At 34.5% G+C, this 16376-nt stretch overlaps 2 protein-coding genes across 2 annotated transcripts in view; one reads left to right on the top strand and one right to left on the bottom strand.

The window, feature by feature from the left end:
- The window catches only part of LOC134840426 (phosphatidylinositol 3-kinase catalytic subunit type 3-like), a 513967-nt gene that overhangs the window by 313979 nt on the left and 183612 nt on the right, over positions 1 to 16376 (bottom strand). The gene's annotated exons all lie outside the window — the stretch shown is intronic.
- LOC134839429 (probable RING finger protein 207 homolog) lies at positions 4855 to 6836 on the top strand. Its single transcript, XM_063854975.1, has 2 exons — positions 4855 to 5982; positions 6167 to 6836. Exons 1-2 carry the CDS (start codon positions 4873 to 4875, stop codon positions 6185 to 6187), a joined length of 1131 nt encoding a protein of 376 aa, XP_063711045.1. The 5' UTR covers positions 4855 to 4872; the 3' UTR covers positions 6188 to 6836.

The raw sequence follows: 16376 nt of genomic DNA, 5'->3' as shown, positions 1-16376 counted from the left end.
ACATGTTTAAAGACTTTTCTCTGGAATCCAGGAACATGCAAACACAAAATTGTGCGACTATCTAGTGCACTCTTTGGCCTCGTAATGTAGGATATCAACTGCTAAGTTATAGCATGGTTATTGTATTGGTTGCATGTGTATTGGGTGCACGTTAAGAGTTCTTCCAAGCTAAATTTGTTCGATGATTTAAGTTTTTGGTAGATTTTTGGCGCTGGAGGTCAGCCTGCCTTGCTTCTGTCGAATTCTTTTCTTACTGTTTTTAATTCTACCAAAATTTCCTAAAGTTTTTTTCTGTGATTATATGAGTGATTGATTTCTTACAAGAAATTCTCGATTATATCTGTTCAAATTTGAATCATGTTTTTGAAAAACCAATTGCTTGTTCTATTATGAGTCAACCCCAAACCAACTGACATAAATTAGTGTTCTTCTTTGACACTTTTGCTGCATAGCATAGCAGTCCAATATCATGTTATTGATCCGTTTTGATATTGGCTAGTGATTAGAAACATCAAGAGCCGATTTCTCATTTGTGTCAACGTTAGACTAAGTCTGGAAGCGGTAGGCTAGATTACTGTGGAGCAAGTTTTATCTCATCTAGTTTAGGTTTTCTTCAGTTTTTAAGCGTTCGTTTGCCAATTTTTGTACCTCTTTGCGAAGTTCTGCTTTGCCTGGTAAACTTTGGAAACTATGATTCTATCCGATGAATCTTATTTTAGAAATGTTTTTTAAGCTTTGTTATAAATATTCTTTTCACTGCTTGGTTTGAACCAATCAAAAATTGATTTACAGATTTAATTTAGTAGAAAATTAGTTTTCAGATTTTGAATGATTTTGAAAAAATTTTTAAGGAAAATTTTCAATAGAATTGTTTTCAGTCCTTCTAAATAAAACTTTTTTCCCTGAGCTAATTTGTCTGGGCCTCAGTAATTTGATTCGAAATTGTTCGGTATTTAAAAATATTCGTCTGAATTAAAAAAAATAGATCTTAAAATTATGGGTCATTGGAACCATGGGTTCAAGTAAACTGCTTTCATGAATCCTTGCGGTATTAGATTGAATCTATCTTTCAAACGTGCTACATATTTCAAAATTTGAGGAAGAGGAAGAAATTTATTGCATTTTTAGTCCATTTCTTATGCCTCAATACTGGTATATATTTTGTGTGTTCAAAATGTCGCTTTGCCTGTTTTGTGTGTTTAAAAAAATCAGATGCGTGAGATAACCAAAAATTTAATTTTTGGAAGCAACATTTGATTATCTTTTTGAAAGGCCGCACTCTCTAGTTTGAAGTTCTATTGTCTTGAAAAGTTTTAGCAGTATTTTTTTCAATACCCATTATATTTATATTTAGTTTCGGCTTCAAAGGTTCACCTTTCGAGATATTTAAGAGATATTGAAGACTGTGCTCTTGAGTTTGCAGTATGACGAATATTGTCCCGTTGATAACTGAAAAAGATGATCGTAGATAAGACTTGGTTATAACCGATTTCATAATCTCCGACGTAACGTTTTTTAAACTTAAGCTGGGTCTCTATTGAGAGAGAAACACCGATTTAATAAAATGGTCAGTAAAGCAAAACGCATTTCCTCTAGTGTACAATAATCAACAAAAATGTTTTAGCAAGACCCAACATGGTGAGTTGATAAGTTCAAACTTCGCTTTTTTTAGGCTAGATGATCTTAATATAATTACAGTTACGGTAAATTGATTATATAATTGATTTATAAGTTGACCACTCCCAAGACTTTCTAATTAATTGATTTTTTAAAAGAGGATAAGAGGTTGTCCACCATGTGTTTCATTCTCAGCAGTTACTGCAGAAAATGACGAAGACTTGTTTTTCGAAGGACTCTTACGAGGTAAAATCATTGGTGCCCGCATACCAGAAGCAAAGAATTTTTACGTAGAGCTCAACATCAATGGCTCAATGTTTACGAGCTCAAAATTTAAACATCCATCTAGATGGAAAAGCGGAAAAGCGCTCGAACTCTATTCAAATCTTGAAGAACTTGCGCGAAAAGATCTCGAACAAGCTTTGGAGCAATTGCGAGATCGATACACAGGGCCGCACCGACTCCGAGAATATGACTTTGATTGGCGCAATAGAAATTTCAAATTCGAAACATGTTGCACTAGATTTCCTAACTAGGTTGAATCATCTAGCAGTCTAGGGGCAAAACACTGCTTTGGGACAGCTCGAAAAATCAATTTGGTCGACCTAAAAAAAAGGTCGTCAAAGTTTTGGAAAATTTTTTGAAAATATAAAAATACAACCCCCCCCCCCCTCGAGCAAATCCTAGATCCGCCCCTGCCTAAGACTGTTATGAAGTAACTAAAAGATGGTCAATGAGGAATTGCAATTGTGTATTGTAATTATCTTATTATTGATTGAGCTTCGTGGGACATAAACGTTTTGAAATATTGTCTCGAGTTCAAATACATGGTTTTGTTTGTTCCAATGTTTTTGTGAAATGATATTATGCTTAGTTTTTTTTGGTATTTCTAGACTTTCAGTGATGGCTTGCATATATAACTGAAAATTAGGTTTTTCTTGGCGCGACTCAGTTTTTAATCTACCGAAGAGCTTATTTAATTTTTCTGATTTGCAGCTGTGCTTGCTACGTTAATCTAAAATTTTATAATAATATGACTAATTTTTGTCTTTAAATCGTAAATAGATCGATTTTTTCGAAATTGTTTTTTTTTAACCGTTACGAGAAACTTTTCCCTTTCTTTATCACAAGGCTGCATTCTAGAAGTGGTGTCGTCGAAACATTTCGACCTTAAACTATGGAAACTATGTATCGATAGAAAGCCTCATCACTTTGCGTAATTACAGTACAGAAATCGCTGATACTTTGTAATTATATAACTACACTTTGAACAATGTTTCTTTTTCCGGCTGGTGAAACAATTTGTTTTATAGAATATTTTTTGTTGTAGATAAGAAAGTAAACATGTTGTTTGGGGGTTGAGAAATTAGACGATAAGCAAATTAGACGGAGGTACTTAAAAGGAAATTAGACGGTTTTGCAAAACTGCAATTGTGAGAAAATAGACGAAAGTGAGAGAAATTAACTTGGTTTGCACACAAATTGCGTTAGAAAAATAAAATTGTTTGTAGACAATAGTTCAATTTCGGTGGCCAAAAATTTTACAAGTCAATCATGCATAATTTATTCAATTCAAAACTCTCTTGTAATATTCAAATTTGACATTTTATGCTCATTTAAACTATTTTTTTGGTAGGTTTTGACATTTTATGTTCTTTTTGTATTTGTGAAATTTGACTTTTAAGAAAAATTTTTGTTGGCCCTTTCCTTTTCATAGCTTTTTCGTCTAAAATGCCAGATCTGTAAAAAATAAATTCCGTCTAATTTCGTTTTTGTAGCATCCGTCTAATTTGCTTATCGTCTAATTTCCTAGGCCCCATGTTGTTTTCACCAAACTTGAATTTTTTTTGATACCGACGAAAAAGATCGAAGACAACTGCGTTTATTATTGATTGGGTTTTAAAAAATTTTACATCTTGCGCAAAACAATTCTACTTTGACAGGAACCATAGTACACATGCAGATTGCATGAAGAAAAACAGCTCCAGTGTCTTCTGTTTCTTCTCTTCCTATTTCAATTTTAGGTTACTGGAGTTATCAACTCAGCTATTAAAAAGTTAAATGTTTTATGTGGCTCAAAGCTTTTGCAGGAATCGGCGACCCAGATTTTTTTTATTTGGCATTTTCCGGACTTATTTGGCATTTTCCCGTATAATTTTTGGATGAAATGACGCTTAAGGTTTTCAAAGGGTTTATATGACGCTGGCGATAAAATTGTCATATGATTTTCTTAAAAATGAGAAGTTCCTGCCCGAAGATTTTTTGAAGCCTGCTAGCACCTGTTTTTTTATTTCTCGATTACATATCAAGTGTTGAGCTGTAAATTATGTTTTTCATACTGATAAATTTCTTCAAGGTTCCAAGCACCTTTAAATTTATCTCTTTGTGTCTTAAATTTGACGAAGTTTGAGAAACATTTGACGGAGTTCGAGAAATGTTTGGTACCTTTTCCTTAACAACACAGCCTGTAAAATTACGGTTAAATTTTAGTTATGCCAATAACTGTTTTTCAAAAGGAGTTAGGCTAAATTGAATATTTTCTTGGCAAACGTAAAATACCACATAATTACCGCCAAACATTGAACGGAGGTTAAAAAAGTTTCTTGAAACAACATTTTTTTACAGTTTTCATTTTTACACAGTTCATTGATGTTTTTCTAGCGGTCTCTAGGTTTTATGAATAGCTCGTTTTGGTAGAAAAATCTCGAAGATAAATTGTTTTTGAAAATCAAGGGGCTTTGAGAGGTTTGAGAACAAATTGTGTTAATGGCACTTTTCCGACGATTCTGATGTCAATATTTTGGGTCACTTGTTGTTGCTTTAATAAATGGTATATCTAATAATAAATAATATCTCCAATAGGCAGCCTTTGACTAGTGATGGAAGGTCAATTGTCGATAAGACAACAAGTGTAATCGGGAACTTCATCGTTAAGTAACGTGCATCGAATATATCATTTTGTGCGCTGTAATCCGCATATTCAGCAGGAGGATTGTGATCGGAAGTAGTTTATTTTAATGGAAGCTTACAAAAAGCTTAAAATCATATAAATTTAAATAGCCGGCTTCAATATTGAATTAAATCCTCTTGCACTTAAAACTTGCCGTTTGAAATCTTGCAGTATAAAACAGCTTTATTCTATTCGTTTAAAAAATTCCTTGTTGCAGCATTGAATTAAAGGCTCGCGCATCGAAAAATTTAAAATTTTTTGACTTTTTTAAAATTCATTTCAGTTGTAAATGAAAGTTACTTGAAATGGCGTCCAAAAATATAGAAACAAATTTGATGTGTAGCAATTGCGAAGATGTAATCCCATTCGATAACATGTTCAAATGTGTCACATGTTCAGATGCAGTAACTGACCCAATCCCACCTTTAGCAGTGTTCTGTGACGGATGCGTGATATCTCATATCAAAAAGAGTCACAAAATTAATGACAACCGAGGATTCGAACCATCTGTCTGTAAAGATCATAAGCAATTATGCTCTGAGTTCTGTAAAACGTGCAAAAAGTTGTGTTGTGTTAAGTGTCTGAGAGACCACATCAAGCATGAGTTCGAGCCTCTGAAAAAGAAAGCTTCGGAAGTCAGAGCGAAAGTATTTGAAGCTCTAACACAATGGGAGTTGAACGAGAAACCAGCGCGAGCTAAGAAAGAATTGGTCTCGGCTACTCTAGTGAGTCGCAGAGAAGATGCCGAGAAATTGATTGACTATGTTGAACAGAAAATAGAGGAAAGTAAAACAAAGATTGTTCTCGAAATCCGAAGCAAGTTGATTGGTGTGGAAAATTCCGAAGAGTACGTCGATGCTCATGTTAAGAAAGTAGTTGATCTGCAGAGGGATTTGAGAAACTTACTGCAAAGCTCAGAAGGCGTGATGGTTGAAAGTTTTCCGCGGACTTTGGTACAAATTGAAATATGTTCAAGTTTGCAAAAACAAATCGAAGCCTTGAATTTTGATGGTGTGAATGAAATTGCAGACATTGGAAGTTTAGACGCTGATTTTGAAAAGTTTCTTGATAAGATCAAAGTGCAATTTGAAAGTGCCTGCGAGGAAAAAAAGAAGAGCGTTGTTTCTTGCAACGCCGGCTCAACTAAATATAAAAAGCGCCGGTACCTCTTTAACCTTCGTGATGATGATGATTTAGCAATCGAAATCGAAATTCAACCTAATGGTTATAGTATTCAGAAATGTGTCATTGACTCAGGTGCGAATCTTGTGAATGCAAATATTGTGACTAATTTAGGTCTAAATTCTGTCGAGTATGTCTATTGCATCAGTGGCTGGTGGATTCTGCTCTTATTTGTCGACAAATCTGTCTGTATTCTTTGGGCTAACGACGGTACTAAGATGAAGAAAATAGACGTAAGTTACCCTTCAATGCCACATTATCTTACTCCGTTTGTTGTCGGGAAAAACGTTGAGTGGGTTTTTTGGGACGCTTCAGACAAAACTCTCAGATCTACAATGGCTCTATTCAAAATACCATGCGCAAGTAAACCGACTAACATGCTACATTCTTTTATTGACCGTTTTGTTTATTTTGAAGCTGATAAAAAGGATGTTATAGTCGTCGAGAGGTGCCCAATACATTCTGATGTGGACATCATACCCTTTTCTGTTCACCATTTGAACTTCATAGACTGTATATCTTGCGGAGAATTGGATTTGAAAAGTACCACAGGTGTATATGTGATATTGTGGTCCAAGGAATCGAATCTAGCAAAGATTTTGAGTAAAAGTGGAGGGGGATGGGCAGTTAAAGAGAGCATACGTTTGAGCCCTCTACCAACATGCTACTCGAGTACTATACGGCAGTATCTCATTCCAAAAGTTTTTTGCACTTCTAAAAAGATTTACGTGTATGCTTTTCTGGTGTTCAAGGATCTGATTAGTGAAGAATGTCTGACGGATAGCAAATATTAGACCATCTATCTCTTCTTTTGAATTGCTGCTTTGATTTATACACCGTTCAAAAGTCTTATCATCTCAAGATGCTTGTTGAGCTACTCGTAACTGATATTAAGTTGTCATTTATATAAAAATTTAAAATACGTAGAAGATTCTTATGTAACTTTCTTCTTTGTAGTTTTCGAACAGTTTTAGGCAATATCTTATGGTGCAATGAAATTTGAAATCAATCCAACATAATAATATATTTTTATCTTATGTTTTTGTTTTTGTGCCTTGAGAAATTGTATCGTTAATGGTAATATAAAGAATGGTGACATCCCTTCAAAATACTTTTTTTAACATATTGAGCCTAGAATTGGTAGTTCTACTTGACTTTGATAATATAAAGAATGGTGACATCCCTTCAAAATACTTTTTTTAACATAATGAGCCTAGAATTGGTAGTTCTACTTGACTTTTGACACATCAAGATATTGTCTACAATAGCGTCATCTAGATCAAGCTAATCATTAAACCGGTAAGTAAGCTAGCCTCATAACTCAGTGTTTTTTAGCCATTGAGTAAACAAACCAAAACGATCAGTTTAGTTGCAATGTAAATTTCTAGAAAGATCTGAAGCTGCAATTTCTGTACGAATTACCTTGCTTTCTATTACGGATGTAAGTAATTAAATGTCTTCAACTGCAGCTGTAGTCAAAAGCGTTTCGAAGACATTTGGAAAAGTTGGGATAATCAACCCACCTGTTTTTTTTCTTAAAAAAAACTAAGTTTGTCTAAAAACGAGGTTGGTTTAATTAGAGCGACTATCTGCTACAAAAGCCGAATTGTTTTACGAATAAAATTAACAATTTTTTTTTTTGCAATCATTGTAAAAAACACATGATCATGAAAAACGCCACGAGGATACAATAATTCTCTTTTTTTTTTTCTAAAATGGTGTTTAAAATTGGGTTTGCATGCCTATTGGGAGTTTGCTAGTTAAATATGTGTACAAAACTATGAAAATGGCAGAAGAAACTAAACTCTTTCTCACCAACATGTTGGTGCTTTCAATACAAAACGAAGTGTCAACATTACATAAGCTTGCTGATTTGCGAATGAAAAGATTGTTTTGAAATTCAGCTGACTGATAGTTGATTCAACCTTCCAATGTCTTTTTTGTCAACCTGGATTGGATAATTTCTCTATACATTCTTGTAAAGGAAAGTTAGACTGGTTAGATTGGCAGATCACTAGTGAAATTCGATTTAGAAGCATACCGAGTGAAGCTATCGTTCAAAGTTAAATCTGGACCTGTCTGTTGAATCTGTTATCATGCATTTTTCTGATCCGGATCGGAAGCGTTTTTGTTGAGATTGATTATTAAATATACATGTTCTTTCTTTCTTTCTTACTTGTTCAATCCGGACCATATAATAGCGGGAGCCATGAAATCAAGCTGCAGAGCACTACAAGTCGGCTGCAGCAAATTTGATCCAATGATAAAAACAAAGCAGCAAGCAAATTGGCAGAAAAATGACGTAAAAACGGACAAAGCAGAAAGGCTACTCGTATCAAGAAGCCGACGTCGTCATCTCTCCGCCAATGAATCCGCAGAGGCAGTTAGCTGCAGGGGATTTGCTGGGGTTGTCATAACCAGTAGCAACCCGAGAAGCCGAGATAGGTTACAGAGATAAAAATCAAAGGCAGGGAGCTAGGGTAGTCGTACGGGGGCAACGGGAAGCATGCTGAGCGCAACCGAAGGATTTACAGACACTGTGGCTGATCTCTGGAATGCACTTGTTTGCTTGGACAGCCATTCACCAGTGCAATCACTAAGGACACATAAGAGATCAGATGAACGTGGAAAAAGCCACAATACAGACTAGGATACCGATACCTTATCAAACGAAGCCACAATGATTGAGGAGCAATTTAAGCTCGTGTCTCCTGCAGTTGCAAGGGCTTGCAAGAAGGCCATCAAAAACAGAGCGTCATCTCACCACAGTAGCTGCTGTATACGCCAAATTAACGCGAAAAAAAAAACACAAAGAAACGCCGAAGGCGCTGAAGATGCAGTCATACTGGCGAGATTAAGGTCTCGCTCACCACGCTGCCTCTGGCTCTTGCAGGAGCGGTGTAGACCCGCCAGTATAGCCCACGAGAAGAAAAAGTGAGGAAGATAAGAATTCAGTACAACGCTGGCTGGAATGCCGGCAGTGAAGCAACCACATTTAAACTCTGCGGAAAAATGGCTACAACTCTCGATATCTGAACGGAAGAACCGGGCTTGACGATGGCGTTGGCATCAGCTGACTTCCTTGAAGTCTCTTTTCATTTTCAACAACAACAGCAAAGTACATTACATGTCGTTTGTCGCCAAGGGGTTGTAGGTTATCTGTGTCATACTCTTCCCTTCTATTGTACAGCAATAAAGACAGCGTTCTATCTGGGAGTTGAAAGTTCTAGGAGTCGTCACCAATTATGACTTTTATAGCTGGCCTATTGATAGCCTAAAGTTTCTAAAGCTTTTATCTCGATTTATCCTTCGCTAAGTATGCTTACCCGACTTAAATTGTTTCGGTCTATGTTTTTTTTGGCGAAGTCACCTTATAATTCATCGTTTGAAATGAAAGTTGATTTTTTTGCATACTTCAATGCTAAAAAAATTTTGTGACAACAATTTCGTTTTCGGCTCAATACACAAATACCCAAGTAATGTCAGCCCAGTTTCCGCTCGGTTAATTTTATTGTGTCAATTTTGTTTTTCGGCATATTTTCTCTAAATTGAAAATATTTCGAGATAACCGTATGAATTTATTGAGGATAGTTTTTTCGACATTTTTTTAATATAATTTTTGACATCGCGTCTACGGTCCTGTTTTATGTCCGCCAGCTCGCATTGTTTTAACTTTTTTCTATCGTATGGTCCTTCTTTCATATTCAAATTTGTGGGATGCTATGTTTTGTTGAGGTCGTAAAGGGCGAATTCCAGATAATATCGAAACATTGAAAAATATACTAAAGTTGAGTTTGAAGCTTCTTCAAATTGTTCAAAGGAAAACATATTATAGACAAAAATGATTAGGTCTACTTTTAGTTGCTTCGCACTGTCGCTATTTAGACTGTTTAAATGTTTTGGCTGTTGTTTCATTCAATCATGTTTCTGTTGCTTGCTATGCCAACAAAATATGCTTCAGAGATACTTTAGGTATTGATATTTTATAGCCATGCAAATATAATTTGGTTACGGTTGAAAATAGCTATATGCTCAATAATCAAAATTAAAGCAAGAAGGTGCGAGTCACGCGATAGCATAACTTTTCAGAATCACATTCAGGTACGCGATGAAAGTTTTTTCTATCACAAGACGGCCGTTCAATTTGATTAATTTGAGCATGTTGCAGTGATTTGCACAGCTTACGTGAGTCAAACCATATTATTGTTATTTATGAATATCAGTTAAGAGTATAGTTCTAACTTGGTTACGACTTTCTTTACGCATGTAAATTAATTAAACGTGCTTTAAAATGGCTTCAGTTTCTATTACTGCGGAATCTTCTACTGCAGAGTCAGGTTTTACGTGCACTAACTGCGAAGATGCCATTCCCTTAGAAAACATTTTCAAATGTGTTACGTGTTCAGATACGGTCATTGACCCGGCTCAACCTTTAGAAGTGTTTTGTGACGGATGTGTGATATCGCATATCAAAAAGAACCACAAAATTGCTGACAACCGAGGATTCGAACCATCTGTCTGCAAAGATCATAAGCAATTATGCTCTGAGTTCTGTAAAACGTGCGAAAAGTTATGTTGTGTTAAGTGTCTGAGAGACCACATCAAGCATGAGTTTGAGCCTCTGAAAAAGAAAGCTTCGGAAGTCAGAGCGAAAGTGTTTGAAGCTCTCACACAATGGGAGTTGAACGAGAAACCGGCGCGAGCAAAGAAAGAATTGGTGTCGGCTACTCTAGCGAGTCGCAGGGAAGATGCTGAAAAATTGATTGAGTATGTTGAAAATCAAATAGATAAAATCAAAGTAAAGGTTGTTCACGAAATCCGAAGCAAGTTGAGTGGCATGGAAAGCTCTGAAAAAGACGTTGAAGCCCACATCAAGGATGTAGTTGATCTGCAGCAAGATTTGAGAAATGTGCTCCAAAGCTCAGAAGGTGCAATGATTGAAAGTTTTACGGAGAGTTCTGCAAAGATCGAACTTTGCTCTAATTCGCACAAACAAATCAAAGGCTTGAGTTTTGATGGTGTGAGTGAAATTGCAGACACTGGAAGTTTAGACGCTGATTTCGAAAAGTTTCTTGTTGAAATCAAAATGCAATTTGAGAAGGCCTGCGAGGCAAAAAAGAGCGTTGTTCTCTGGAACAATTTTTCTCGCTCCACCGGTTCAGCTAAAATTAAAGAGCGCTTCTTTTTTAACCTTCACGATGACGATGAATCAGCGATTGAAGTCGAAATTAAGCCAAAAGGTTATAAAATTCAGAAATGTTTCATTGAAACAGGTGCTAATATAATCAATGAAAAAGTTATTACTAATCAGTTAGGCATGAATTCTGATGTCGAATATGTCTTTTGCATATATGGCTGGTGGATTCTGATCTTATTTGATGACAAATCTGTTAGTGTTCTTGAGCCTAACGATGGTAAAATGGCAAATTTTGATGTCCATTACCCTTCGATGCCGTATTATCTTACGCCATTTATTGTTGGACATAAAGTTGAGTGGGTTTTTTGGGACGCTGCAACCAAAACTCTCCGGTCTACAATTGATCAATTCCAAATACCGTGCGATAGCAAACCGAATAACATGCTAGATTCTTTTATTGAAGACTTCTTTGTGTTTTTTGAGGCTAGTAAAAAAGATGTAATCGTTCTACTGAGGCACAAGCTAGCGCCGGTTAGTGTGAAAGTTATACCATTTCCAGTTCACCAGCTGAACGTGGTTGATTGTATATCTTGTAGAGAGTTTTATTCGCTAAGTTTGGCAGGCGTATATCTGATAATGTGGTCCAAGGAATCGAATATTTCAAAGATTTTGAGAGACGATACATCGAAGTGGGTAGTTGAAGAGAACATTATTTTGAATGCTGCACAAACTTGTTTCACACGGACTCTGAAGCGGTATCTCATCCCAAAGATTTATTGTACTTCAGAAAAAATTTCGCTGGATGTTTTTGCGATTAGGAAGCCTCCGATGCAGTCTCCGATATTTAGCGATAGCTGCTCTGATGATTCTTTTACTGATAGTTTTTGAAATCCCCGCACTCGACTAAATTAATCATCTATTTTAAAAATAAATACCCTAATTGAGATGTTTCAAAATAATTTATTTTCTAGTGGTGTTCTTGTTGTATTACTAAAATCGTGATAGGTCAACATGATAACATGACTGAAGGAACTGAAAGAGTATTACTCCTAATCAGAATAATCTTAAAGACAAAATAAACTTATTTTTCTGAGCTCTCCCCTTTCATGTAGCTAAAATTAAGGTACCGTTTCTAGTTTTTGCGCCGTTTTCGACGGAAATTGAGGTGTTTAAAGTGTTTCAGCAAATGTTTGGAAAATCTGTTTTTTTTTTCTAAAAAGAGAACACGAAATGTACATTGGATATATTCTCATCCATTTAATATAAGAATGTCTTGATTGACGCAGTGTTGTTCTTGGAGAGTTCGAAGAATCTCGATTAGAATTTATGATACTTGTTGCCCATCTTGCATTTACAGTAGTAAAATTGAATCAAAATCTTTAAGTACCGTACTGTTTTTCTTGACTGATTGCAATTCGTGTTTATGTGGAATTTTACCTTTTCATGAAAACCTGAACAAGGATTGAGACATGCTGATCCATACTACATAAACAAATTTTTGACAAGTTTTAATTGTAACCTTTTAGTTGAACTTATCATGATTCTCCCTTTGGGCAGAGCAATTTTTGTGGGTTGTTCTAAAGTTGTTTTGATTATTCGCCCGGTATTTTTTTTCGAAAATTCCGAAGATCTGTTAGATTTTGTGGACATTCGTACTGAAAAATGAGACAATTTTTTGGGCTTCTGATGATCAATGGTTTTCGAAGTTCACGGGAAATTTTTTCAACTTTTGGATAATTGAAGCGTGTCTAAAATTATCTTGAAAACATGTTGTCTGTTTTGGCTGGTAAATAAATTTTTGGAAACACTTTAAGACCAAAATCTAACAGAATCAAGTGTTTGTTTTGCAGTATTTTTTCAAATAAGATTAGTTTCTTCTGCGTGGTGTAATGAAAAGCTCTGACATAAAATTAGAATTTAGGCGTATTCGACCGTCATAGTAGAATAAGCAAATTGGACAATTTTTTTTATAAATTCACGTTATAAATTTGCGATAAATAAGCAGCTGTAAGACTGCTCGCTCACTGTATTTGCTCGAAATTGAAGTAAAATCAAAAATTTTACACCTTTTTTCCTCGATACTGAGAAAACTTTTTGAAAATGTTATAATGTCGTTCGAATTACGACTGAAAGTGTTTCAATTTGGTATATCACTCGCCCATTCCAATGATTATTCGTGGTACCTGTTTTTGCAAGGAAAACAAAAAACTAAAAAACCAAAACACATGAATACGAAGTTCCTTCAACTTGCGTTCACACACACGAATATTTGCGTTCAATTCTCAAAAATTTAGACTGATGATGGTGTAACTTCTTCTAATCGCTAATACTTTTAAAATCATCCGGAGTCGAAGAATACATACAATTTTGAAGCAAAGACTAAAATATGAACAAGAGTAATCCAATCATTTGACCAAGAAAGCGTGAAATAGTTTGCTGTGTACAAAATAGCCATAACCAAGCTCCCTTTCGTGTAGCAGATTTCTTAGATGCTGCCGAATTATATCAAGAGTTTAGATTAATTCGGTGATAGTCAAAAAGGAATCCTTACACGAGTTTTCATAACAACAAATGAAAATTTTGCTCCAAGTTGCAAGAAAAAAGTATTCAAATTCATAGCAATTGTTTTCTCAATTGTTTTCGACGGGAAATTTTGATCAAAATTTTCTTAAAGACTGAGACATTCAATCATTATCTGGATGTTCTTGTTTCGCAATACTTTTTTCAAAAGTCATACAAAGTAACAGAAGGAAGATAATATGTAATTTATCATACTTTCCCATTGTAATTGAATAATTTGATTATTTCTCTATGGTTTCCCTCTCTTCTTCATCCTAAAACATCTAGTGTTTTGTTATCCGATCTATATTTTACTCTACCCTTGCAAATTTTTCAAATTTCTATGAATTTTGTGAATCTGTATCCTGATTTTGCAATTTTTGAAACTTGGCGAAATATTTTGAATGAAACATTTTACGTATCTATATCTATCTATCTATACTATATTTAAATGCTAGTGACAGCTATCTCCCATGTTTAAGCATAAAAATTTTGCATGTTTAACGAAGAATTTTTTCATGTTTAAAGTATATCATATATTGCAATGCTTAAGAAAATTTTTCAATTAGTTTTTCGCAAGGTCATTAACTTTCAGTAATTTTTTTCGAGGCCAAATTATGTCTGTCTGTCTGTCTGTATACCTGCTTTTTTTAAATTAATTTGATTATCTCTCCTATCGGTATATTATTTAATTGAGCTAGACATTTCCAGCCATGTTTTAGAGTTTCCTATGTTGACATGTTTAAGAGTTATACGTTATCTAAATGTTTCAGCTTCAGTCTACTTTTACATAGCTATGCTGTGTATATATGTTTAAGCTCTATTGCTAACCTGCCTATTTTAAGCATCTACGAATCTTTTTTATCCATCTATCTGTCTATCTATCTATCTATCTATCTATCTATCTATCTATCTATATCTATCTATCTCTATCTATCTATATCTATCTATACTATATTTAAATGCTAGTGACAGCTATCTCCCATGTTTAAGAATAACAATTTTGCATGTTTAACGAAAGAATTTTTTCATGTTTAAGCTAAAACATATATTGCAATGCTTAAGAAAATTTTCAAATTGGTTTTCAGCAAGGTCATTAATTTTTCAGTAACTTTTTTCGAGGCCAAATTAAGTCTGTCTGTATACCTGCTTTTTTATTTAATTTCATTATGTCTCTCTACCCGTCTACTAATTTTTTTAACTTTCAATTTGGTTTGACGATTGAGATTAAAATAGTAATACTGTCAAATGGTTGTCTCTAATCTTTTTTTCCCTTTATCTGGCTCCAACCTTGCCTCCAATTATAGCTGCTCAATTTTTTGTGTTTTCTATATATGACATTTTTGTGATTTTTTCCAAAATTTAAAAAAAAAATTAAATTAATTTTTTTTTCAGAATTTAAGAAATCACAACCCTGTAGTTGGGGGCCATCAGAGTACTTTCAGGTGGTTGCGAACCTTGCTTCCAATTATGACTGCTCAAGTTGCTGTAGTTTTCGAGATATGACGTTTTTTGTGATTTTTTCAAAACAATTTTCAAAAATTATAAATAGTTTTTTTTTCAGAATTTGAAATTCTTTACCCTGTATCTGGGGGCTGTCAGGGTACTATCAGGAGTTGCGAATCTTGTCTCCAAATATGACTGCTCAAATCCGTTTATTTTTCGAGATATGACGTTTTGTGTTTATTTTTCGAGATATGACATTTTGTGTGATTTTTCAGAAAACATTTCAAAAATTCAATTGATTTTTTTTCTTCAACATTTGAAAAATCGCAACACTGTAGTTGGCGGCTATCAGAGTACTTTCAGGGGTTGCGAACGTTGCCTCCAATTGTGATTGCTCAAGCTGATGTAGTTTTCGAGATATGACGTTTTTTGTGATTTTTTTCAAAACAATTTTCAAAAATTTCAATAATTTTTTTTCATTATTTGAAATTCTTTACCCTGTATCTGGGTGCGCTTTCAGGATACTCTCATGAGTTGCGAACCTTGCCTCCAAATATGACTGCTCAAATTTTTTTAGTTTTCGAGATGTGACGTTTTTTGTGATTTTTCAATCAAAATTTAAAAAAAATTAAATTAATGTTTTTCAAAATTTCAAAGTTTGCGAACCTTGCCTCCAATTACGACTGCGGAAGTTGCTGTAGTTTTCGAGATATCAGGATTTTTGTGATTTTTTCAAAACAATTCTAAAAAGTTCAAAGTACATTTTTTTCAGAATTTGAATTTTTTTAACCTGTATCTGGGTGCTGTCAGGGTACTCTCAGAAGTTGCAAATCTTGTCTCCAAATCTGACTGCTCAAATCCTTTTAACTTTTGAGATAGGACGTTTGTGATTTTTCAATCAAAATAAAAAATATTAAATTATTTTTTCTTCAAATAATGAAAAATCGCAACCCTGTTGTTGGGTGCTATCAGAGTATTTTCAGGGACTTGCGAACCTTGTCTCCAATTACGACTGCTCAAGTTGCTGTAGTTTTCGAGATATGACGTTTTTTAAGATTTTATCAAAACAATTTTCAAAAACTTAATTTAATTTTTTTTTTCAAAAATTTAAATTCTTTAAGCTGTAGTTGGGTGCTGTGAGGGTTCTCCCAGGAGTTGCAAATCTTGCCTTCAAATGTGACTGCTCAATTGCTTTAGGTTTTTGACGTAAGACGTTTTTTGTGATGTTTTCAAAAAATTTTTAGAAAAATCAAACACTATTTTTTTCAAATTTTGAAATTCCCAACCCTGTACTTGGGAACTATCAGAGTACACATGCGGGTGGGAACCTTACATCGAGTTATGACTGCTCAATTTTTTTTGTTTTGAAGTTTTCCAGATATGAAGTTTTAGTGGTTTTTTTTCAAATTTTTTCAGAAAACTCAGCTCTGAGTGTTTTTAATTTGAAATTCCTAGCCCTGTAGTTTGGCGTTGCCAGTGTACTTC

Source organism: Symsagittifera roscoffensis, chromosome 2 (assembly GCF_963678635.1).
Source record: "Symsagittifera roscoffensis chromosome 2, txSymRosc1.1, whole genome shotgun sequence".
NCBI lineage: Eukaryota > Metazoa > Xenacoelomorpha > Acoela > Convolutidae > Symsagittifera > Symsagittifera roscoffensis.
Note: the sequence above shows the minus strand (reverse complement) of the source record. Positions and strands in the feature narration are given on the sequence as shown.

What these genes read in the sequence shown, in the direction of transcription:
- LOC134839429 (XM_063854975.1), top strand. Translation starts at nt 4,873, where the DNA reads ATGGCGTCCAAAAATATAGAAACAAATTTGATGTGTAGCAATTGCGAA. An exon ending in CTAAGATGAAGAAAATAGAC is followed by an intron (nt 5,983 to 6,166) that starts GTAAGTTACCCT and finishes TTTATTTTGAAG; the next exon opens with CTGATAAAAAGGATGTTATA.